The sequence below is a fragment of the Thalia democratica genome, unplaced genomic scaffold, assembly GCF_965202585.1.
Source record: "Thalia democratica unplaced genomic scaffold, ktThaDemo2.hap1.1 HAP1_SCAFFOLD_583, whole genome shotgun sequence".
NCBI classification, from domain to species: domain Eukaryota; kingdom Metazoa; phylum Chordata; class Thaliacea; order Salpida; family Salpidae; genus Thalia; species Thalia democratica.
The window spans coordinates 6,775-33,219 of record NW_028139603.1 but is presented as its reverse complement, the minus strand read 5'-3'; the positions used below and the strand labels follow the sequence as shown (position 1 = coordinate 33,219).

At 24.2% G+C, this 26,445-nt stretch overlaps 1 protein-coding gene across 2 annotated transcripts; it reads right to left on the bottom strand.

Annotated features, from left to right (window-relative positions):
* Window positions 1–26,060, bottom strand: LOC145846709 (uncharacterized). Of its 2 annotated transcripts, none has more exons than XM_082953354.1 (19): window positions 26,021–26,060; window positions 22,687–22,838; window positions 21,865–21,898; window positions 21,323–21,420; window positions 19,327–19,488; window positions 16,570–16,671; window positions 13,810–13,903; window positions 13,272–13,419; window positions 11,727–11,784; window positions 11,471–11,516; window positions 9,065–9,141; window positions 8,383–8,476; window positions 7,671–7,771; window positions 6,237–6,401; window positions 5,765–6,028; window positions 3,226–3,345; window positions 2,461–2,656; window positions 1,206–1,269; window positions 1–747 (listed from the first exon to the last, which is right to left on the bottom strand). In XM_082953354.1, the coding sequence occupies exons 1-18, from the start codon at window positions 26,034–26,036 to the stop codon at window positions 1,250–1,252; spliced, it is 1,947 nt and encodes a 648-aa protein (XP_082809480.1). In that variant the 5' UTR covers window positions 26,037–26,060; the 3' UTR covers window positions 1–747; window positions 1,206–1,249. The 2 variants fall into 2 exon arrangements, with proteins under 2 accessions (XP_082809480.1, XP_082809481.1); XM_082953355.1 differs by having other exon boundaries at window positions 7,671–7,768.
* Between the last annotated feature and the right edge of the window lie 385 nt (window positions 26,061–26,445).

The window sequence follows — 26,445 nt, the reverse complement described above, 5'->3', positions numbered from 1 at the left end:
AATTAGCAAATTTAAGGCTTTTAAAAAACTAGAACAAGTATTATTTACCAAGGCGAAAAAAATAATAAGAATAAAATAGTAACCCGTCGACTTTATCATTATGTTTTTTATTTACCTATTTAAGTAATTAGATTGTCATCAAGTAAGTTTAAATTGATACTAAAAAGAAAATATTAAGCATGGCAACTAAAAAAAAATATCAGTCGTGTTTTAATTCAAAGAAATGTTTTAAATAAATAAAATATAGCGTTGCCAGAAAAATTAAATACAAACAAAAGAGACATAAACTTGTGAATAACTCAACTTTATTTGTTTTACTACTTAAGTTTTAACTGCTTATTTATACTATAAAATAACATAGTTTCCTTATTTAGCTGAACTATATCTTTATAGTGTAGATAACTAAATTTTAAAGTTGATTTGACACAAAAAATACCCAATACAGTCAAATTTATTGTTTAGCTTATAACTGTCAAAGTCTTTTAAGTAAGAATCAAAATATAGAGAACCGAATATAGATAAACGATATATTATAATTTAAAACCATTATTTTTCATCTGATTATAATACACAATAATATAGTTGTGAGTTTAATCAAAAGTTAAATCTTTTAGCAATTTCAATAAATCGACGGGTCACAAGAAAATTTTGTTCTTTAGTGAATTTTAACCGTTAGAAGACGCTATAGAGTGAAAATCCAGTAGAGCGTTAAACTTGTTAGTTTTGTAGCAATCTCCTCAATTCAGCCTGAAATACAAATAATAACGATAATTATAAAAAATATTTCATCATAAAACATCATTACAGTTTATAAGTACAATTTGAGTTTTTTATAAAATTAGAAGGAAAATATGACAAATTAGACGAACTGTAACTCCTATGATCTAAGTCATGTGGGATATGTTGTAAAATATAATTTTTACTATCTTTAACTAACAATAAATACAAATCCTAATTGGTAGTTAGACTTATATGCTAATAAATAACTTGTAAAATAATGCATGTATTATAACAGTATTACTTAAAAAAAACTGTTATCAATTAAGAAGTTTTACTTCAACAGTTCAGCAATAAAACTAATAACGATAGGTTTTTAAGCCTTTTTAAATATTTTTTAAACATATTTTAAGACTTAAAAAGTGTTCTTAGATTAAAAAACTAAACAGGTTTAAATTTTTTGTTTTTACATCTTATATAAAACTTACTTGCAAAGAAATTCTTTCTCTTCTTTCAGTTTCCAATTCGAAGCTCAATCTTTGAGTTGTTTGCCTGAATAAAGTTATAAGTAAGGGACATTAAAAAAATATATACAGTATACACTGAATCAATAATAAAAACTTCATGTTTAGTTATCACTCACATTAAAATTAGAAAAAAGGAAAAAAAATACAACGGTTCGGGCTCTACAACATAAACATAATAAAGTATAAGGAAAAAGTTTCACAGTTTAAAAGGTTGTCGTTAATATATTTTGAAATATTCTCATTTTAATTTGTTGGGTAAATATAATGTTCACCATAAAAGGTAAGTTGTGTATTTATTTTTGTGCGCAGTACTTACCTTACAAAGTAAACATATATTTCCATTATCTCTCTTAATAAACAAACTTTTTATTTACTTGATAATTCTCATTACAGACTGTTATGAAAAACTTGAAACAAACAAAGCTAATTTGTTTATTCACGTGAAATTACTGGCTAATTTAAAGAACTTTATTTAGCTTTTTTCAATATGTTTGTTTTTGCGCTTGATGTTCAAAGTAGCTTGATAAAAATAAATGTATTTAATATTATATAGGCCTATATAAAAGTTTAATATTTTTGACTATTGTTAACATCTACAAAAAAATTTTATAAATCTTATGCACTACTTATATTGTTAATGGAAGGTAGATAAAATTATTTTGTTACAAAGTTCTAAAATTTCACTACACACTTTAATTAAACAAAGTTGAATTTAATTTACTATATATAGAACTTTAGTAGGTAAGTCTTAAAGTACTTTTTTTTGTCAGTCATTATAAATTTGTAATTTATGCTATGGTCTCAAGGAGAAATGTATGTCCCTTTAGATTTTATTTTATCTAAAGGCTCCAAAAATAAACCACCTATTTAAAGCATACAAAACTAAAAAATATTTTTTTATTTAATTTCTGTTTACTGCCAATATAATTCAAAAATAGGTGTGTTTTACACAGCAAGAATCTTTATCAAGATTATTTAAAAGTATAAACTGACTTAATACTTCATGCATGACTAATTATCATATTAAATCAACGGTTTATCAAAGTGGCTAAAATAGTTTATTTTGTCAGAAGTAATTGGTCTAAATAATGGTTTCCTAAACTCAATTGCATAATCACCCCTTAGGCAAAAATATACCAATATTTGTTGTATATCTTCCCTTCAAGCAGTTACTTATGAATTTTATTAAATTAATACAAACATAACTTAAACTAACTTGAATTCCAGTTGCATTTTGGTGCGAGTTCTTTCAAACTCTTCAGTTCACCAGATACCTCCTCCAAAGTTTTGGTTGAGGGGGTTTTCCCAACTTTGACGGGTTTCTGAGTGGTGGGAGGGGGTTTCGGTTTCCCGCCAGTATTTACCGCGGGTGACGATTTGCGGGTGCTTCCCCCAAAGTCAGAAAGCCTCGACTGTAGAAATATTTACTTATACCAGACTTGATTTTTTTCTACCATATACTACATTTGTTTAATTTCCTTTTTTTTTAAACAACAAGGTAGCCTCCACTTTTTAACTTGACTAAATTCTTTTTATAAAATATAAAACAAACTTGTGCATTTCAAAGAATTTATTAAAAATTAACCCAAGTTAACATATATAATTGATTTTAAAATCTAAAAGTACAGGCAAAACATCTTAAAATCTCAGGTTATAAGGTGGCACACAAAGACACACGTATTGTATAAAATAATATGTATTGAGTCCCACTTCAAATTGAACTGTATAAAATACTTTTCTTTAATTAAAAAATAATATATAAAGTCCCACTTCAAAGTTAGTCTGTATAAAGTACTTTCTCCAGTCGTTTTGTCATAAACATACATATAAACAGTGAGTCTTTATTTCTATCAATGTCAATCAGCCAAGTGTACAATAAAACAAAACATAAAATCTAAACTTAATGTGCCACACAGTATAAATTATGCTTGAGGTTAGTATAATTTATAAAATATTATTAAACTTATTGTACAAAACTTACATTCAGTGGCAGCGTATTTGCTTGCGACTTTTTCTTGCTGCTTTCATTCGTTGTTTTCAGTTCAGCTTTCTTCGGTTCTTGTGACGTAACAAGGCTTGCTGGTGACGTCACCTCGGGTTTCTGTGTAAAATTGCAAGATCAGCAAAATAATAAGTATGAATTAATTTTAAAAAATGATGAGTCAGCAAAATTATAGTTGTGTGCAAGTGGGTAGCACTTAATTTTTGAGATTATTAAAAACCTCAAAATAAAAAAAGTATTGCCAAAATATTTTGCAAATTTCGAAAAAAACTTTTTATAACTAATAAAATTAAATATTTGCTTAGGTTTTATTTTATTTAGTACCAACTTAAATGTATAAAAATATTCAAACGGTTTTAAATAGTAACATAAAAAGTAAGTTAGTATAAGAATCTAGTTTTAAAGCAAAATAGAAATACTTAAAAGCTCGCAAGATTCAACTAAATTAGTTTGGTTATTTTAAAAAAGTTTTTAAACTTTTAACTTAGTAAACATATTTTTTTCATAATTTAACCTTTAGATTAGTTTAGCTAATAATTTTCAAAAATAAAATTAAGTGTGTCTCTAATGCAATAATTTGAAAACATTTGTAAAAGTGTACAAAATAAATTATATTCACAGAAACAAAAAGTAATTTAAAATTAAAACAATTTTTGTAAAACAGACAAAGTCTATGAGAAAACTTCAAGCAGGTTATAAAACTTTTATGAAAATGACATCATTACCAAATATAGAGTTTAAATTGTTGAACACCTATCAAAACACAAACATTAAAGAAAAGTTTCTCAACTAAAATAGCAACACTCAACATATTTTAGTAAGTATCTAATTAAAACAAGTTTAGAGAGTTCTACACATACTAAAATATAAACAAACCTTTTTTATTGCTTTTAAGGTTAAAAAGGCAACAACGCCACAATTTAGAAAGTATCTAATATGACAAGTTTAAAGTGACACAAAATGTTAAATTTTCTAATAAAAGCAAATTATTTTTGTGTTTAGTTTATGAGGTTAAAAAGGCAACATTAAGTGTTTTCAAATTATGAGTTAAGCTTATAACAACAAGTTCTCAATATTCACTTGAATAACTCAACAGTCCACATTTTTGCTTGGATTAAATATAACTGTTGATTTATTCAAAGAAACTTTGAGGTACAAAAAGCTCCTCATAATTAACATTTTGAAAAAAGAAATTCGTTTGGTTGTATATATAGAGCTTTCATATATTCTATACAAAAATATTACAACATAATAAAAAAATTTTTTTTTTTTTTTTTAATAAAATGTTTAATTAACTTTTTACAACAAGTTTTTATGTTAAGAAAACGACTAAAACTTTATACTTTTATTTTGACTTTAAGGGTTTTTTATACTTTGTTACCTTATTATTTATTTGCAGCAATCTTAGTCATATCATGCATTTTATCGAAATAAGAAAAAAGTTGAAATCGTGTTTTTAATAGCATTAAGTTGGACATTTTATTTTTACGTTTAGGCTTAATTATATAAATTACAAAACTAATCATCACTAGAAAAGTGTAAACTGTTTTAAACTAAACCATAAAAACTAATTACAACTCTAATTAATTTAAATACAGGGAGAAACTAAGTAAATTTGAATTTAATAAATCATTAAATGTAACAACGTGCAAATTGAAAACACACATTTTATTTAAATATTGCTCTTGTTAACCTTTGCAGACTTAAATTTAAAGTTTATTTTTAAATATTGCTTAAAATACATAAAAAAACTTGGAAAATGTCCAAGTTATATTTATTATTTCTTTTAAAAGCAATTACAAAAGTTTTCGAAAATTTCATAGAAAAAGTTTTTGGCTTATTACCAGGTTGTACAAATATATAATGCATATAATTGTATGACGATAAGCAAAAGCTTTTTTCACTTTGTAAGTTCACTTGACTTGTTTTATAAACACAAATGAATCTAAAAAAACTACATTTAAAATAATACTATAAAAACATGTTGTGCGATAAAATCGAAAACAGTTTTAAGTATACATATTTAACAAAAGCTAGTTTTAAATGTAGATTAGTTGAATGTTTATATATTTACTCGTGAAAAATATCACTACACTCATGATATAAATATAGTGCAGATGCATTTAGTTCGAGGTTTTCCTAAGTGGGCATTTTTAAAATAAGTTTGAGAAACTGTAACTTAGTTGTCAAGCAATCTAATAATTACGGTGAAACATAATTCAAAACAATTTAAAAATATGTATAAGGGTAAAAATTCAAAAAGTAGTATCATCCCAAAAGGTAAAAAAAAAAATTTTAATAAAGCTTAAATACCTAAAACAATAAAAAAAGGACTTAAAAAATGATTTTATAGAAAAAGACGATTTGAAATGATAAAAAACTAGCCTAACATCTAAGACTAAATCCTGAGCCAACCTGAGTTTTACAAAAATTTACAATAGTCTGAGTGTGTGATAAGCCGGTGTAAGAGCCAAGTAAGTTTAACAAGAAAATATTTTTTTTAAATTGTTCAAAAAACCTTCTCAACCAATTCACTGGGTTTCACGACTTCTTCTTTTTTCACTGAAGGGGATTTTTGTTGGGGTATCTTCACAGTATCCTTCTTTTTCTTCAGGTTGGTCAACCAGGAAGGTTTGGGTGGTTCGTCCGCGTCACCATGGTTACCACCCGGAAGGTTGTTGGTTGCCAGGGATATCATTGATTCGGGTCTCTTCTCAGACTTCCTGTTTTTCAGGTTTTTCATCCACGCCGGCTTCTCGCTGGTGCTATCTCTTTCGCTTGACTGTTTTATTTAAATAAATTATTTCTACATAAATACAAAAATTTAATTATTTTCTTTAACATTTTATTCTACAAAAAAATCTACACCTACCACGTTTTTTTCTTAGCATATAAGATAAAAAAAGTTTTTAAATAAATTTATTTTTTAGACAACTTTTTCGTTCAGACTGAAATTTTTAACTTTACTGCTACAAATAACAAATCCCTACCTGACCCTTGTTGCCAGGCAACACGGGCATGGGAAGCCTGAAACCCATCTGGGGTTTGGCGACGGGTGTTGGGGCGGGATGTTCCGGTTCAGTGACTTCTTCAATTTTGTCGCTTGCCGGCGGGGTTTCCAGTTGCTTCTCCACTTTTTCATCCGCAAGGATCGCCTGTGAATTAGTTTGGTTACTTTTTTTATAATGAATATATATATATATATATATATATATATATACAATGTTGACATTTAAGGCTGTAGGGGGTTTACCAGTTTTTACAAGTTGAAACCATTCAGTTGAGTTTCAAAATTTTAAACACTAAAACGGCAAAGTCTACACCCTAACAATGTTGAGCCTTCAAGTAAAGAAATCAAAGTAAAAAAAAATTACAAACAAACAGTATGTTGTAAGTAGTATAATTATTTTACTTAATAACCAATAACTTTTAAAAGATATGAGTCAAAATTATACGCCAGACTGGTTCATACAATTGTTACTGTTTATTTTTACTGTTATAGTTGTAGCTCTGGTGATCCACTAAAGTCTAAAAAGTACAATTCCATTTGTTTGACTAAAAAGCTCGTGTATAATGATTTAGTTTTAACAAATTTCAAAATTAAAGGCAAAAATATAACTATAATGTTTAATGAAAAAAAAAATAAAAAGATTTTAGCTAAAAGTTTCAAAAGTAAGTTACTTAATTACTTTTCTTGTTTAACTTTTTGTGGTGGTCACTAATTTTCAGTAATGCTAGTAATACTTTTATGATCATATTAGCTGATTTTTACAAATTACAAACAGTTGAAATACAATAAGTTTTTTGCTGTTTGATAATTAGTTAACAATATTAGTATACAGAATCTACCTCTGGAAACTAATTATAATTATTTTATTTTAATTTTTTGATTTAAATGAATCCACATACAGAATAAAACTTGTTTTCTCACAAGTTATTAAACTTTAAACATTCTAAAATAAAGTGTATGACATATCAGCACTGGAGATCTAATAAAATATTCAAACTTTTAGATCACCAGCTTAAACAAATACTGTCTCTATTGTAAACCAGCTCGCTAAATGAAACATATAATTATAAAAGTAGAATCAAAAACTTTTATTATATTTTTACTTAATAAACATAAAATTGATTTGTAGACATGTTTTACATTATAACTCAGTACTTTTAAATGGAAAAGTAATAATATTTAAAGTAAACTACACTTACAACGGTATTTTAGCATCATACACATAAACAATGACGGTATGAACAAACTTTTATTCATTAAATGACAGATTGAAATACTGAGGTATTTTATGTAAATACCGACTTAAATAGAAAACTAAACAACAGTTAGTATTAAATAAACATCAACTTAATAAATAAACTTCAACTAAATAAAACAAACAATCAAGGCATGCAAAACACCCAACAAAATTCACCATGCTTCTTCTGTTGTTAGTGGTGGGTTTCTTTCTGTTTCTGGGACCGGCTGTTCGCTTGTACACTTTCAGTTTCTCCTTCTCTTCGACTACTGGTTCTACTTTAAATATAATGATATATTAAGAAACACATGTAATAATGTTGTTTCTTCAATGATATAACAATAAATAAATGGTCAGAAAAAATATTCAACTCATTTTATAAAGTTACTAATTCAGATTCCTGGAGAAATAACGGAGTATATAAGTTGGAAAACCAATTCAAAGTGACTACTGATTTTTTATTTTTAACTTTAATTTAATTTCTTTTTCAACCTAAATATTTATTACTTCAATGTACTTAGTCAAAAAAAAGCTATATATATATGTATGCTCGTTGTAAAAATGCAATAACTTGTCATTAAATATTCATCATGTATATAAAACCGCGGAGAAATTCATGAAGTGGTAAAAATACAGAAGAAATGTATATGAATTAATAACGAAATAAAACGTAAATAAAAAAAAAAGCTTAGTAAAAGAATATTGATTTGAGTAATACTTTGTTTTCTTAATATTCTTTGACTTTATTGTTACCTTTAAAACACTAAATAAATGTATACTAAAAATTTTTTTTTAAATAACTAAACGACTTGGTTTTTGTTATAAATTTTTAAAGATACAGTTTTAAATTGTTCAGTGTTTAGTATATAAATTAACTAAAAATAAAAACCTTCCTCAACTTCAGGTTCTTCCTCACTCTTACTGCTTTCACCATCATCGAAATCTATTGAAGGTTTGCTGCTTTGCGATGGTGGTCTCGGTACCTTGAATCAACAAAAAATTTAATCACATGCAATAATAAAACAACAAAAAATTTATACAACTTGCATGCAAAATGGTTTCCAACAGAAAAAAATTAGTAAAAGTTTTACAGCTTTCTGCCGATGAACGCACTTATTTTTCCAGATTCAAAAAAAAATTAAGGTTAAAAAGTGCGTCCGTTGACACATGTTTTCATGGATCTTAAGTTAAAATTTAAAAAGGTGTAGGTAAAGGGCACCTGAAATGTTTGGTTACCATGACAACAAGTAATTATTTAAATAGTACCTCAAGTATTTGAACAAAAAAAAATCAAAAAATTCATGCAAACGTATTAAAACAAAAATACATTTTAAATATTTAATTTGTATATTTTACCCTCTGCCAATAAACACACTTGTTTTACAAGGACTTATAAACTTTTAAGGAAACAATAGTGCGTCTATTGAAAAAGTTCTTTAAAATTTTGATCATAGTTAAAAGATAATACTTAAAACATGTTGCGCATAATTTATTATATTGCCTCTTAAATAAACTTCCAAAACAAATTTAGATTGAAACATGCTGGTAATAATATACATGTTGTTACTAACCTTAGGAGCTTGTCTTTTAGTAGAAGATTGCTGAGACAATCCTGTAGGCTGCATTACTTTCTTACTACTATCTAGTGCTGTTAAAAATAACTATCATTACTTTTCTAAACATAGTTTACCATGGATTTTATATAACACTAGCTCTAATTGTAAAATTACAAAATTTAGAGTAAAAAAAATCAAACTTTTTTAACTTAGTTGTTATCTGGGCTGTAGGTACAAAACAGTAAAAAATTATTTTGATTTTTTTTTGTTTGTTAAACTATGTAAGTGTCCTAAGTTAATTTTAACCAAAAAAAAATTAGTAATTAACAGTTTGTTTCATATAACATTATTGATATAAGTTTTATTTAAGCTTCATAAGTTATATTGTTGTAAGCTAAATAAAAAGTTAAAACTAAACTTAAATACATTTCGACTACTTCTAAGTAAACAAATAATAATAAAACTTAACATTAACACTTAAAATTATGTGACAAAAGTTTTTATATAAATAAATGAAGACAAAAAATAACTATATTTACAGAAAAACAAAGTTAATAATAGTATATCATCAAAAACAATCGTTTTTACACATTAATAAAAACAGTCATAACACATTAATAAAAAATTTATTATATAAGTTAATGTAATTGAAACATTATTTAAGTTAAATGACAATCAACGATATTTATTAGATTAGTATATAAAACGAATACATTATCGAACATGAAAGTAATATTTAAAGCACTACAACTAATTATACTAAAACAATACACATTATACAAGAATTAGTTGTTTTGATTAGAAAGAATATATATTAGAACTTTTGTTTGTAACTTTAAATAGCCAAAAATTGAAATTATGAAACACTTAATGCATTATTTAAAAACACATAACTTTTTTAGTTAAAATAAAGCCCAAAACTAGTAAAATGTTTTTAAATCATTACTATCACATTTAAAATAAATTAAAAGAAATTAATAAAAAATGCATATGTTTAAATAAATACAATTAAAACGCTACGAAATAGATAAAATATACTTGTAGTTAATGTTATACAATAATACAACAAAATAATATTCTGGTTGATAAATTAAAATTGCTTGAAAACTTATATTTAAAGTTATCCTATTTTACAAAAAGTACAATACTGCAATGGAAATTTGTATACACTATCAGCTACTTATATACGAGCACTTAAGAGTTTAACAAGATGATATTGTCATATGATAAGTAGTGTCTGGCGACTTATAATAAGTTGTTTATTTTGTAAGTTTGCTTTATGTTTGTGTTTTATACAACATGTATGCTTTTATTGAACTGTTAGGTTTACTTGAAATTTTATGTGAATCATAAATAAAAACACATTATAAGTATAATTAGCTTTCACAGTAAAACTAAAATACTAAAGCTGCTTAAAATATTTAAAACAACATGATAATACCACAAAATATATCTGGCGTTTTTTATCAAGTTGTTAATTTAAACATGTTTATTTAATGTTTTATAATTTTATTGTTATACGACCTTTTATGTTTTTATTGCTATTTTTGAACTATGTGATTTATCATGTAAGTCACACATAAAAAAGGTTAAAAAATTAAATATAGAAGTTCTTCTACACAAAAACTTTAAAAATACTTAAACTAACTTAAACTTTGTTAATAAAAATGATATTATCACATATTATGCCCGGTGTCTTATATTGATCTAGTTGCTTACTCATAGATGTTTATTTGAAGTTTTATACTTTAATACTTTTATTGTTATACGACCTTTTATACTTATATTGCTCTAACTATGTTTTTTGAATTTTAATGTGAATCACAAATGTTTTTTAAATAATAAAGAATGTTTTTTGTAATAACCTTAAAAAAATAATGTAAAATAAAAAAAAACTAAAAGTTCCTTAAAATTTTTAAAACAAGAAATTTTCACCTGATAGTCTGGCGTCTTATGTAAATTCTTTTTATTTTAAAATGTTTTTTTACTGTTTTTTAATGTTTTTATTGTTATACAACTTTTATTTATTGTTAGATTTATTTGAATTTTTGTTGAGAACTTTTTTATTGAAAAAGTGTGAATCAAATGTGTTAAAATTCAAACAATTTTTTTGAGTTCATGAAAACTGAAAACAAAAAAAAAATCTTATTAAAAGCATTTTAAACAGATTTGTTTCTACAAAATTTCAAAACGATACGAAGTAGTATTTGTTTTATAGCAATTGTTTTATAGAAAACAACTTGAGCTTATGTTACTTCTAAAAAATTAAACTGCACGCATTTTTGTTTAACATAAAATACCTACATATGAAACAATATTTTATTATTTCATGATCTAACTATGGTAATCAATTTAAATTACATTTTTTCATAATACTTAGGCTTTACGTTAAAAGTTTAAAAATATCAAGTATAAACTTACTTTTTGACTTAACTTTGGATTCAATTGGTGACATAGGTTTTTCTTTCTGTAAATATTACAGTAAAAATTATAAAATACATATATAAATAAAATAGTAATAAGTAATGAAATACGCATATATTTTAAAGTAGGTTGTGTAAATCGTAAAAAGTAATTTAAAGTTGAATATTTGACATGTAGAACTTACAATTTTTTAAAATCTACTTGTGTGCATATAAGCTATGAAGTATAATGACAATTCGTGTTCAAAACAAACCTTAGCTTCTTCGGGAGCCAGTTTGACAAAATTATCAGGAAACACTCCAGATTCGATGCTGTGTAAAATATAATAAGTGTAAATTCATATAAAAAACTATAATTAAATCAGTTACACTAAGTAAAATATTTAAATTTTTTTTTTGATAAAAAAGCTTAATGTTCAATTCTATACAAAACTGAACAGATTATCAACAAATAGTTAAAATACTTTTATTACCAAATAAGCTTAATTTTAAGTTTTAAAAAATTACAATAGCAGCGTTTATGTATTAAATAGTTGTTGTGAATTTTTAGTGATTTACACATGGCATTATTACTGAAACTAGTATAAATTCATAAACTACTGCTTACATTGTATTCGTAATTAGCTTCAATAGCTTTTTCTTCAAGTAATAAAACTAATTAGTTTTAAATTTAAACAGTTAGTCCCACACAACATTGTCTAAAAGAGATTTTATATTTTAGTATGAAGACACTACTAACAATAATAAACTACTAATAAATTTTGCTATAATAGAAAGTAGGTAAAACAACTAATCTGGTACAAATATTTAAGTTGATTGTTTATTTTTAAAATGTAAGTACTACTTAGATGTTTTGTTTTTAAATATTTCTGTCCTTACAGATACAGTTATATACAGGGTTACCACTCTTTTTGAAGCAAACATACTAGCCGAGACACCAAAAATTTACTTGATGAGTCAAGGTTAAGTAATAATTAACCTGTCTAAATTACTTTGAAACTTAAATGATAATTAAACTTTATTGCTTAAAAATACAGAGAGAGTATAAAACAAAAAGTAAAACAGTTTTAACATGGTTAAAAGTTTTAGTTCAAGTTATATAAAAATAAAACAGTCTTAGTTTTATTCCGACATAGCCCAATTTTTACCTAGAAAATCTTCAAACAATTCTGAGTGATTCGAGTGAGCAGAAATTTTGCAACAAACTAAAACCATTAAGGAAGTATGCAGAATTATTAATTAAAGCGAGTGTTTAGTTACTAACTTAACTAACCGTTGACGGTGTACTACTATACAATAGAATAATCTTATAACGTACTTATATTCGTACATTGCATCCTCATACAATATCTTTTACTCAACACAAAAACTCTGCCATTCTTGTGTACAACCAGACAAAAATATAAATTTATAATGTGAAATTAGTTTTCCATACGAAGCTTTTCCTACAACTGCATCTTGTTTTTATGAAAAATTAAGATGCAACTTCATAAAAACTCTGCCATTCTTGTGTACAACCAAAAAAAAAATTATAAATTTATAATAAGTATTTGCATCTTTATTTTATCATTTAAAAAAAAGACCTAGTAATGGAAGACTTTAGTTTATCGGTATTTATCACTAACAGTAACAAATGTAGTTTTTAATACACCCCATAAAAAAACAAAGCCCTTCCTACCATCCTGAATAAACTGAATCTCTTTTATCAACAAAATCCCATACAATAAACAACCCACACAATAAACAACCCATACAATAAACAACCCATACAACTACAAATATACACAAACATATTTCACCTTCCATCGTCGTGTACAATGTATCCTTCCCACCAACCACTATCGGCCGAATCCTTGTTGTCAACGAAAACGATGTCCCCCTTCTTGAGTGTCAGCTCGTCAGCGTTCATTGCCTCGTAAGGCCACGTTGCCTCATATCGTTCAGGTTCTGCGGATAAAAAAATTACTTATTAAAGGTTCTGTTGAAATAACGATAATATTTTCAAATTGAAAAAAAAATATATCAAAACATGTTTATTAAGTGCCTCGTACGGCTACGTTGCTTTGTAATTACAAGAATTAAAAGTAAAACGTTTTTTTTTTATTGTTTGAAAAAAGTTATAACTTGAAAGCAAACTCAACTGTACTAAGACACCTTTGATCAGAATAATTTTAAGAAATATAAACAAATAGATATAAATTTAAAAAATCAGTCTAATTATACTTGATTTTTTTTGAAGTGCTAGAATCTTTACTTTTACAAAAAAAAACTTTTTTATCATGTTTATTTTTAAAACTAAAAATAATCCTGCTCAGAATTTCTAACAAATAAACATACTTGGTTTATCTTCTTTAACTTCAATTTTTTTCTCTTCAACTGGATTGACACTTGTTGCACTTTTTGATGAGCTCCTTCGCTTCTTGTTTTCATTCTGATGAAATAATTGATTTTATAAATTGAAACAAAACTCTTAAAAGAGCGTTTATTCAAGCTATGACAAAGTTATTCCCCAGAAACATTACATAAATATATATTATCATAATTGCAAAAATTAATAACTAAATTATCCGAAACAATAAATTTCAACACATTAAGTAACATTTCAAAACTGTAAAAGAATTAAACTATGAATGTACTTTCTGCTTATTGTAACAATCAACCATTTAATTAAAAATACACAATATGCTAAAATGGTAAATGTTTGAAATTTACTTATTTTCAAAACATAGTTTTTAATAAAGACTTTTTAAAACTCGTAAATTAGTTGTCATCAATATCTTTCTTTTAAAAAAAGTTAAACAAAAAGAATATAAAATTATAAAATTTGGGTTATGCATCAAATACAAAAAATGTTTTTTTTTATGACTAAAACACAATAAAGTTAGTAAAAATTGTATATTTATACAACATCTTAAAAAGGTTACTTTTCTTTTAATCTTAAGCTTTAATAATTTGTGCATTTATGTAATTTATTATGCAATAAACTAAAAACATTGATTTTACGACGATCATTAAAAAAGCAATCAAAGCTCAAGTATACCGAAATACCAACCTACTAAATAGGAAGCATAGTAATATATTAACATTAAAACTTTTAAAGTAGACTGTTATAACATAAAACTTTACCAAGTAGATTACATAGATTTTTCAAAGTAGATTGCTTTAAAACTCTACAAAGCAGATAGCTATATATAACTAAAAGTATATTATTTTATTAGAAAACTTTGTAGATTGTTGTACCACAAAACTTTCAAAGTATATTATATTTTCAAACTTTAGAAAGTAGATATAACATAAATATTTCAAAGTGAGATTTTTTTATTAGAAAACTTTGTAGATTATTGCACCACAAAACTTTCAAAGTATATTATATTTTCAAACTTTAGAAAGTAGATATAACATAAAACTTTCAAAGTAGATTGTTTAACATAAATGTTTCAAAGTGAGATTGTTGTATTATAAAATTTTGTAGATTGTTATAACATAAAACTTTCAAAGTAGATTGTTTAACATAAATATTTCAAAGTGAGATTGTTGTATTAAAAAATTTTGTAGATTGTTATAACATAAAACTTTCAAAGTAGATTGTTTCGAAAAATTTCAAACTGAGATTGTTATAACATAAGAATTTAAAAATAGATTGTTTAAATATAAAACTTTTAAGTAGGTTGTTAAAGCATAAAAATTACAAAGTATGTTGTTTTAAAAATTTTTAAAGTAGATTGTTATAAACTTTATAAATTGTTATAACCTAAAAATTTTAAACAAGATTGTTTTAGAAAATTTCAAAGTAAATTTTTATAACATAAAAGTTTCAAAGAAGATTGTTTATAAAGTTTTAAAATAGATTGTTATAACATAGAAATTTAAACATAGATTGTATAAAGTTTTACAAAGTAGATTGTTATAACACGTACATCATAGTACGACTTACAATGACGTATATTGACTTCAATGCTTCACTTTGTTTACAATTTCCAAGATTGAAAATAAAATTGCCAGCAAAATTATTTTAAACTTGACATATTTTACAAAAACAAACTCAACTTCAACAAATTTAATCATAAACAGAAAACTAATATTAAATGGGTGTAGCTATGTACTTTGTTTTGAATATATTCAAGTTACACTTTTTATTAATATTTTACTAAGTATATATATATAATTTTTAGTTTAGATAAATAATAAATAAGACTTTAAAAAACATTGTTTACGTAGCACAAAAATTTTTGTGCTATCCTATTTCAACTCACTTAATGTTATAAAAGAGCTAAAAAAAGTACTAAAAAAATATTTTGCATTTGCTGAAGTTTTAGCTATGATGTAACTAATATTTTTTATTTATATAATGTAACTTAGAGACTAGTAATACAATATCAAATTTAACATAACAACAGCTTCAATTTAAAAATTAAATGTTAATTTTTGTCAACAAGTTTTTGAGAGTTTTATTTTAATTTCTTTAAAATAAAACTAAGTGTTCTTCAATTGACTTAAAACTATTCTAATAAAACATTTCACACTTTAAAAATTTGATAAAAGGAACTACGAACTGAAATTATCAAAGCAAAGCATTGTACAAAAAAAAACAGATTTTCCGAACAAAAGCATTAGATCAGATAAAAAATAATTTTGTGTTGATACAGTCACTTCTGGCAACTGAATAAACATCAACAAAAAATAAAAAAAGAAAATTTTGAGATTTTGTTTAACGTTTTAAAACTTGAAATAATAACACAAAGTAAACTGAACATATTTTTTTAATAAAAATTTACAGCTTCAATAGTCTTATATTGTCTAAAATTGGTTTTTTTTTTCAGTTAAGTATTTTTTTAAGTTTTAACCTTTTAAAATTTTATTGTTTAAAAAAATGATAGCCTTTACTTGATTTAAAGTCAAACAGAATCTAAGACAAAATTTAAAATAAAACAAAATTTTACTTACACCACTAAAACAATCTTGTCATTTTAAATTATTTTAAATTTACAAATAGTGTTAAACTTTGTGTTGTTTTGGTCATTTTATTACTTTTTTTTACTATAGCAAACAAAAAGCAATTAATTTTCACAAAATTTTTTTATATCTTTTTAATTTAACCTCATCTTTCTTCTTGATGCTTTTTCCGAAATCAGTTGTCTTCAATTGTATTGGTCCTTCACCAAAAATATTGCCAAGACCAACTCCTCCCATGCCTTTCATCTGAATAAAAAATATATATCTGTAAACATGAATAAAATGTACAAACACCCTCCATACCTTTCATTCATTTTTTTAAAGTTAAAAATTTAAAATGATACAAATATTTAACAATAAAAATTTTTAATATCGACCAAAGTATTTATTAAAACATTAAAATATTGCCGAGAACAACATCCTCCATGCATTTCATCTGTTTATAACATTAAGTAAAAACAAACACAAAAAATAAATAAATAAATTCATCCATTTGAAATTGAAACAAAAATTTGAAAATACATCCTTTGGTATACTACTTAATTCATTTGTTTAAAATACTTAACTTATAAATATTCATGCTTTATATCTGTCTCATCATAAAATAAATATTGTTACAAAGTTTTAGACGAACACTAACAGTTTATTTATATCAAGTTTAACTGATGAGTGGTAAGCGAAAATGTTAGTGATAATCCTTTGAAACTTTTTAAAATTGACCAATTTATGTTTAAAGTTCATCTGTATTAAAGTATAAATTATTAAAATTGTAGAGTTCAATATAGTAGTATATCAAAAAAAAACAAATTTAGTTTAGCGAGATTTTTATTTATCTAGGAAAAAATGAGTTCTGTTGTTAAATAATACAGAACTTTAAAAAACATACAAATCTTTTAATTATCTATTAAAAAAAAACTACAAAGCCACAAAATGAAAAAAAAAATCAAAGCTATGCTAAAATAAGCAATTTCTTAATCAGGATTTCAAAATGTTTATATCAATAACTTTATATAACACAATTATTCTTTCATGTTCCATTTTAAAATGAAAACAAACTTATTTTAAAAACTTTTTGTGACAATGGCTTGTAATATACCATGGATGAACTTATTTATTTTTTAATTTCAATTTTGAGTAAATAATTGAAATAAATGAGCTTTAACAACTTTTTCTGATAAACAAAGCTTTCTAACAAAAACAAATACAAAACATTAAAAACAAAAATTCTAAGCTAAAAAGAAACAATTCTTTCCTTGGATTAAAAAATTTTTAAACTACAGATTTATACAGCAAAGTATTAAAAATGTCCAGTCTTAAATAAAAATCCAGTCTTAAAAATGAAAACAAACCTCTTTAAAAAATTATTGAAGCAAGAAATTCTTGTATGAAAATAATGTTTTTTTTTTCAACATATAATAAACTTTTAACTATCTAAGATAAAACAAACTCAATCCAAACACTCTGCTAAAATAAGCTACTCGTTCCTCTAAATTTCAAAAGTTACATTTTAATCCTTTTCTTTTCCAGTCAAAATTTAAAACAAACCTCAACTAAAGAGTTTTCTTTAAACAAAATGATTAGCTAAGCTGAAAATTAGCATTTCCTTTCTTAAAATTTTAAACTGATTTGTAACAACAATTTTATATAATAAAGTAATCCCATCATATTTTCAAACTTATTACAACAAACCTCATTTAAAAATATTTGTAGCGACAACTTCTTGTAGGAAAATACTAACTGAATGACAATTTGAGGCAATACTTTATCGTTTGACAAACAATTGTATTGAGGAAAAGTTTTTGTTTGTGTAACAACGCCGCAGTGTAGAGAATAATTGAGAATTTTTTTTGGAAATTCGCAAGATGTTCTCTTGTTTTTTAAGTGTTTGGGAATTTGCGACAATTTTGTGAAAATTAAGAGCAAATTGATATTGCAACGTTTCGTTTGAGGCTCTAGGGTGAAAACTAATATATTATTTTCATATTTAAAAATTTACTGTAAAAAAAATTGCGTACACTAAGCATTATTTAGTATTTACTTTCTTTCCAGAATACTTGTTTTTATTGGCATTTTAAAGATCATAACTTGTATAAAAATCTCAATAAAAGTGTTCTAAAATAAATGATGCACACGAAAATATAAAACAAATATAATACATACTTTTTAAACACAAACATGTATATAGTAAAATAACTTTTGCGCACTTTATTGTGCTGTATACAAGTACACTATTTGTGGCCCACTGCTTAAAAGTATTAAAACCTGGATAATAAAAAAATATTGTTAACTTATGCATGAAGTATACAATTCGTGTGTGGTTTAGTGTGTGGCTTTATACTGAAGTAGCTAGAAAAAACAAAGAAACATATATTATTTTAGCCAAATAACGACTCTTGCCGAATAATGACCAAATACTACATTATAAAAAATAAGTCACTCAGTTTTTTTAAAGTAAGTATTTTATTTTAGCTGACTACTTAAAATTTGAAGTGTGGTTTTGAAGTGGCTATTAAACAATAAGAATTGACAAAAAATAGCACAAAAGTAGCTATTAATCAATTGTTTACTTACGACTTATTGCCTAACTGTTTGTATAAACAACATTTAAATTTCTAAAAAAAAATTAATTATACTTTATTTACAGTATGTTACAACATTGAACAATTAAAATTATTAATATTTTAGTTTTAACACACAAATTGAAACTTTTGTAGCTTGTCACAACTTATAAATATATACTTTTCATACACAATAATACAATACTACAAAAGAAAAAAATCAAACACTATAATTGTTTTTTATCACACTTACAACATTGTTTTTTTTAAGATTTTTATAATCTAAATAGATAAGTAAGTCCATCAAAATAGTGCAAAAAAATAACTGAAAAAAAGTCCCAACCTTCTTCGAAGCGGAGTTGTTGTTGTCGGTAGTCATGGCAGCCTGGGGTTTGGGGCTGGTGGGTTTGGGCGGTGGTGTGCTGGTTGCCATGGTTTCGGTGAAATTTGTAGGGAAAGCCCCCACTTTTCCGTTCAAACTTCCCCTCGCCCAGCCTTCTTCCTCCTAAATATTTTTTTTAGAAATTAAAATAATTTTATTAGTTCATTTTATAACTTAATATATTTCTATACGAAATTTAGTTGTATGAACTGTTTATTTTTAACTGATCAGGTGTTTTTTGGTGCATAACAATTACATTTTTGTTTAAATTACTGTTCAAAATGGTAATCCACAAACATTTTCAAAGTTTTACATTGTTAATTATATTGAGTTCTCTTAAATAAGAAGCGTTTTTTTTTTAGAATAAATAGTTTTTTGACAACGTTTACTTTGTTTTGTGAGACAAAGTAAACATTTCATATCAACTACACTTTTTGAATATTTTAAATAGCTACTTAAGTTTTTTACTAATTAGTAAACTAACTTTAGTATTACTTTTTATTTTTCTTAGTAAACAAACATACTGCTACAAATGAATTACTTGACAAATAAATTATTTAATGTAGAAGTACATTAATATTTATATGTTAAACTTGAATTGTTTGTGCAGAATACAGGCATTACTTATATTCAAACACAAAGAGTTTTTTTTTATAACTGTACAATTCTGCTTTATACTTATAAAAAATTTATGTTTTACAAAATACTTCTACAAATGTATTTATTTCTTAAATCCAAGTTAGGTTAAACTTTTGATTATAAGTAAGTTTTGTTTTAGTAAAAAAACTAAAAACTTTTAACTAAAGTAGTTAAAAAAACTATATAAAAAGAATCAATTTAAAAATATCAAAACAAACAGCTTTCACTATACATAAGTTTGCTGTGAAGTTAGTCGACTGTGACATCTAATTAAGATATGTACTTGAACTAATTAAAATAAAACGAGAAATTCTCAGGAATGTTACAAGACTTGTGAAACTTTCACATGCAGATAAAAATTTTTAAATATAATCTATTAATAACTTAACATAATTTATATAAAACTGTAAGTATTTTGCGCAATTTAATAAACAATTTAGTCATTATAGAAAAAGTAATAACTTTAAAACATGGAGTAGTAAAATATTTTTTTAATTTTGCTTACAGTAAAAAGACTATTAAAAAATGTAAGATAAGTAAATTTACTTTTAATAAACTAAATGTATTTATGGATTATTTTGTGTAAGAGTTGCTTTTTTAAGAATATTTAAATAGAGAAAGTTGTTTTTATAACAAGCTTACCATAAAAGTAAAATAAAAAACTTTTAATGCCTAAAAAGCCAGCCTTTTGTATCATCAACAAATATCCACATTTTAAATACAAGGTTTCTCCTATTTCTTTACTTAATAGAGCATTACGTACATATTTTCGATAAAGATATTTTAAACTTTAGACAAAAACAAGAAAAACATACATTTTATTCAAACTTTATAAACTATTTTTTAAACTTCTAAACATTATAAAACTTTTTACCTAAAAGTCTTTAAAAACTTATTCTTTAAACCATTAGAGCAAAAAAGTATGTAATACACACTTAAAAAAATTTTTGAACAATAATTTATAAGTATTTGGAACTTATATTTTAACAACCTCTAGATAAAATTTTAGTAAAAGATAAAGAAATCTAAATTTTAGCACATTAAACTATAAACAATGTCAATAAAATGCAACGAGGAAAACTAAACTTTGTTGTTGTTTTTAATGTTATAAATAAAATAAATAACATCTTTTTAAACATCAATGATATCACCAACATTAAAATTCATTAAGAATTATCAAAATTTATTTTCTGCTAATATAAAATCTATAAACAAATTCCAACTCACATCTTTTTAAACATCAGCGATATCAATTAAAATTTAGTAGGAACTATAAAAAATTATTTACTGCTATCTTTAAAATTTATAAGCAACTAACATCTTTGTAGACATCAATAATATCACCAACAGTTAATTTTAGTTCATCAGCAATGCTTGGGTCATAATCGAATGTAACTCGTACAGTTCTTATTACTTCTGTAAATAGTTAAAATTTCATATAAAAATTATTGTACAGATAAAATTTTAAACACGTTCAGATTAAGAAAACTTTAAAAATAAACCTGTTTGTTCAAAATAAATCATATAATAAAGTATTTTAAAGATTCAAACCTACAATGAAACTTTTTGTATATTAAATACTGTATTTAAGTTTAATTTTATTTACATCAACAAATTTTACCATAGTGTATCAACTTTCTACTATTAAACTTGTTATTTTTGTTTATACATTTAATATTTAAGCTTTTCTATTATATATTTCTTACAATAAAAAATTCAGGTATTTCTCATTTTAAACCTGAATATTTTAACAAGAAAGATTCATTTTAACTTTTTTTGTTAAAGGAAATACTAAAAAAAAATATTTTCATTAAGAAAAACTATTTATAACCCACAAAACCACAAACAGCAAAAGCTAACCTTTTTTAATTGAATCATCCTCGACTGTAATGAGCTGTAAAAAAAATGATTAGTTTATTTATTTGTTTATAAACAAACTTCGTTAATGTTTTTACACAATTGAACAAATTGTCACAATTATAACTGCTTTAAATTAGTTTTTAACATTTCTTTTTTGTAGTTTGTGATAACATAATTTATATAAGCTATTATTTTCATAACTTGAAATTAAGTTATAAAAAAAACTAAGCTACAAAATGTTTTTTACAGAACAGACCTTTGATAATCAAACTACTTTTTGAGATATAGCTGTTTAGTCAGAAAGTAATATATGTTTTTGTTGAGAATACAGAAAGTAAATAAAATTGTAAATAAAAATAATAATCACTAAGAATTGTTCCCCCTACTTTTTCAAAATGAATTTTTAGGTAAATTTATTTCAAATATTTAGAAATATCTGTTGTAAAAACTATAATGTAAAATTTTTATAAACTAAAAACTTATTTTTAGTTTATTTCTGAAAACAAATAGTAAAAAATTAAAAAAATACTTAGAACACATTATTATAACTTTGCAAAAAAAATCACAAATCATAATCAAATGAGTTTAGTAAAAACAAAACAGAATTTAAACAGAAAACAAATTTCAACAAAATTATCAGGGAACTATAAGTTTGATACAAAAGTTGCTAAATAAGTGATTAAAATTAACAAAACATAAAAAAAAAAACATTTTAAAAAGTAAACAAACTTAAACAAAGATATCAGTGGACATGCCAACTTAAGTCATTAAAAGTTATTATTCTATGGTATATATTCACAGAAAGACAATATAATGACCAACTTCAACGAAATTATCAGGGAACATTCCAACTTTTCCATTCAGATTTCCCTGACACCACCCGGGTTCAACAAATCCAACTTCAGTTATTTCGTCTCCAACTTGCAAGTTCAATTCGTCGCTGTTGTCAGCACTGTAGTTGAACTTCACAAGTGCTGTAATGAAAATTAGTAATTTATTTTACTCTAATTTTGTAGACATGTTTTATAGTAATAAAAGTGTTGTCCATACTGTGGTTGAACTTTACAAGTGTTGTAATGAAACAATAAAAATAGTAATTTACTGTTTTGTTTCAATTAGTATATATGTTACATAAATGTTTTTTATACTATACTTGATTTTTACAAGAGCTTTTTTTTTGATTTGAAGATACATTTAACAGTAATAAAAAAGTTGTTTACAATGTAGTAAAACTTTACAAGCGTTTTAAAATACTAGCAATTTTTGATTTTAGACTTGTATTCTTATTTGTATAATGATAAAATGTTGTTCTTATAATAGTTGAATTTAACAACCGCATTTTAGATTTGTTATATTTAAGTTGTTACATGATGGTCAATGACAATATTTATTAGAATTGTGACTTTTTGAAGCAAAAAAAAAATGCCAGAGTTAAACCAGGTTAGCCAAGTTTACCAATTTTTATAAAAAATGATACAGCCATTTATTTGGAAACAAGAGATTATAACTTAAATAAATAAAAAACAAAAAGAAAAGGGCCTTAATAAAAGTCCAATTGTTGTATAAAAAAAATGTACATAGGAAAAAAAATTTTGTAATTGTAAAAAATATCAAAATAAAATCTAAGTTAACCTGAGTTTTTCAGAAAAGTTCAAACTGGCTTGAGTTGGCTGGATAGGCTTGAATGTTTGGCAACTCTGATTTACACTATATATATATATATATATATACTATGGTTTATATACAATTGGAGAGTACTAACAAAGTTTATTTAAGTTTCGTATATTTTGACAAGTTTTCAATTAAATAGAATACTAAACAAATAACAGATTTTAGAAACAGGTTGGAAATATAAGTTAAGCTTATTTATAAGCATTTGTGTAGTACAAAAGAATTATTCTTGAATGATTGTAAATAATTCATGTTTATGACACATGAAACTGAGTAGTCAAGTGTGATTAAACTCAAAAAATAAAAGCATCTAATGACAGCAGGAAAATAAAAAACTTATTATAAGTAGTAAAAGTTTGTTAAACATTTTTTTACTATATTTTGACACTTTTTATACTTTTTTTATCTATTTTTGTATTCTTTTAATTATTAATAAGTCAATATGTTTGTAGGCATAGTAAATAAAATAGGTACATCTTAACTGTATTCACATCAAGTGCTAGTTTTGTGTTGCATTAGTAGTATCAATTTATTGATGATTTTTTCTGATTAAAATGACTAAGAAGCAAATTATATCTTTAGGTTAAATTAAAGAAATGTATTTTAAGAAGTACTCTCTTTTGGGTGATTTCAGTTGTCAGTCAGAAGGAAAAAGCTAGTTAGAGGGCAAACAAATGAAAAAATAAATGGGCATTTATCTAGTTATATCAAATAAAGAGGGTGACTATTTTTTAAATTTCTACCAAATATACAATTATGAAAGCTATTTTGGGAAATCCTGAAATTAAGTGTAACAAATTTATAACATAAGGCTTCAAGCTTAGTTTTTAGAGAAAATAACATGATAAATTAGTTTTTAAGACAGCTCAGACATTGTAAGGTTTTACTAAATATTGACTTTGTGAAAAACATTTTAAGATAAACATTGATATTATAAACTTGATAAAAAATCTAGTGTCTTGGTAAAAGTTAACTAATTTCATAGTATTAAGGCCATAGGGGGTCCAACAATTTTTTTTTTACAAAAATTAACTTTGGCTTTTGTATGAAAGCTATAAGTACAAACTACAAGCCAGTTTTTATAGAATTCAAAAATACCTTTTCAGATATTTAATTTTTTGTAAAAATTTTTAATATAAACGTATGGACTGTAAATTTTTTGCGTTCATTTTTCTCAAAAATTTTTAAATTCACTAAAAATCTCTCCTTCAATTTTCAAGCAATCTTCTTCAAATTTTCAGGAAACATTCCTTCTAATAAAAGGAAAAAATGTTACTTTATAATTTTAATAATTTAAAAAAGTAAAAATTTTATCACAAAAATTAAAAAAAAAGTTTTTTTTTTTTCAAAAAATTATATTTTACAAGAAATTTTTTAAATTCCAAAGTAACGTTTTTTTGTTATTGTATAAAGATTAGACTGTGAAAGTTTGAAGAAGATTGCTTGAAAAATATCAGAGAAGATAGATTTTAAATAAAATAGTCTTTTTTTGCTGTTTTAGTTTTCCCTTCCCATAAAAAACCTATTATGCGGCCTGACTTTGACTGGTTATATCTCAAAAAAATAATTTGAATTTTTTTAAAACAATAAAAAGCATCTCGAAGCTTAGAAAAAAATCTATAAAATTAGATCAACTTGTAAAAAACATGGTTTAACCACCCCCCCCTCTATGGCCTTAATTCAGGTTGTCAGTTTACTTAACAACTTAAAATTATTTTATCAATTTTTTTCAAGTATTTTTGTATTTGTAACATATTGTTTCAATATGATGTCAAACACACTTAAGTCTAAGTATATTATGTATTGAAATAACTTGTTTGAGAAAAAAAAATTAATTTGTTTTAAAAACCATAAATAAATTTTAAGTAATCCATATTGGTAAAACAATTAAAAGGATTTTCTGTTACTAATTTTGCCATAAGTTAAAATGTTATATGTTTAAAATAACTTTTATAACCTCTGTTTACATAAGTAGAAAGATAAAATTTGCAAACAAATATTAATTAAAAACAATTTATTAAAACAAATGGTCTATGATAAAATACTTATTCAAGCTTTTTTTTTTTGTTTGTTTATTTTTTGGTAATTTCAGTGTTTAAAATCAAAGCTGATAAAAAATTAAATTACAAAAACCTATTGATATGACAAAAATTATGACAATTTATAAAAAACAACTAGAAATCATCACAGTAAATTTTATTCCAGAATTTTTTACAAAAAAAACACTGATAAAACACAAAAACAATGATGTTAATGTTTCATTTTAGAAATAAAAACAAACAAAGTAAAGCAAAATTAAGTATGTTGAAAAATGAGTAGATCAAAAACCCTTTTGCATATAAGCATGTAAATTAAGCTTAACAAAGTTTAATGCCATTACTTTTGATTAAAACAGCACAAGAGTTAATACTGGTGATACACTTCAGAGACTTTTAATAATAAGAGAAAATCATTTTAGTAAACAATATAAGACAACAGAACTAACCTTTAAGAGCTGACATTTTAACTAAATGCACAAACTTAATAAATTCTGTGAAATTAAAAATAGTTTTTTTCAAATTTAACTAATATTTTATTTTTAAATTGGAGAATACTATACTTCTGTTTTTATAAGCAAGAATTTTTTTACTAAAAAATTTATTTTCAAATATTTATTTACCTGGTACAAAAATGATTTTTTATAATATGATATTTTGTATTAATTAAGTTATTTAGTTTTCTAGCTTTTATTTGAGACTTTCATTGATAATTAGAACTTAAATCTGAGCGTTTTACTTATAAAACTAAATATTTAATTTTCTAGATGTTGAATTATAGTTATTTTAAAATAAAATACATTTAAGTAACAAATTACATTGGCATAAAGTATCTACAAAAAAGAGTTTAATTTATTCTTATTGCTTAAACTAC

Coding starts and splice junctions, on each gene's coding strand:
- LOC145846709 (XM_082953354.1), bottom strand. Junction 13,904..16,569: donor GCATCAAGAAGAAAGATGAG/GTTAAATTAAAA, acceptor TTATTTCATCAG/AATGAAAACAAGAAGCGAAG. Junction 2,657..3,225: donor CAAATACGCTGCCACTGAAT/GTAAGTTTTGTA, acceptor ATATTTCTACAG/TCGAGGCTTTCTGACTTTGG.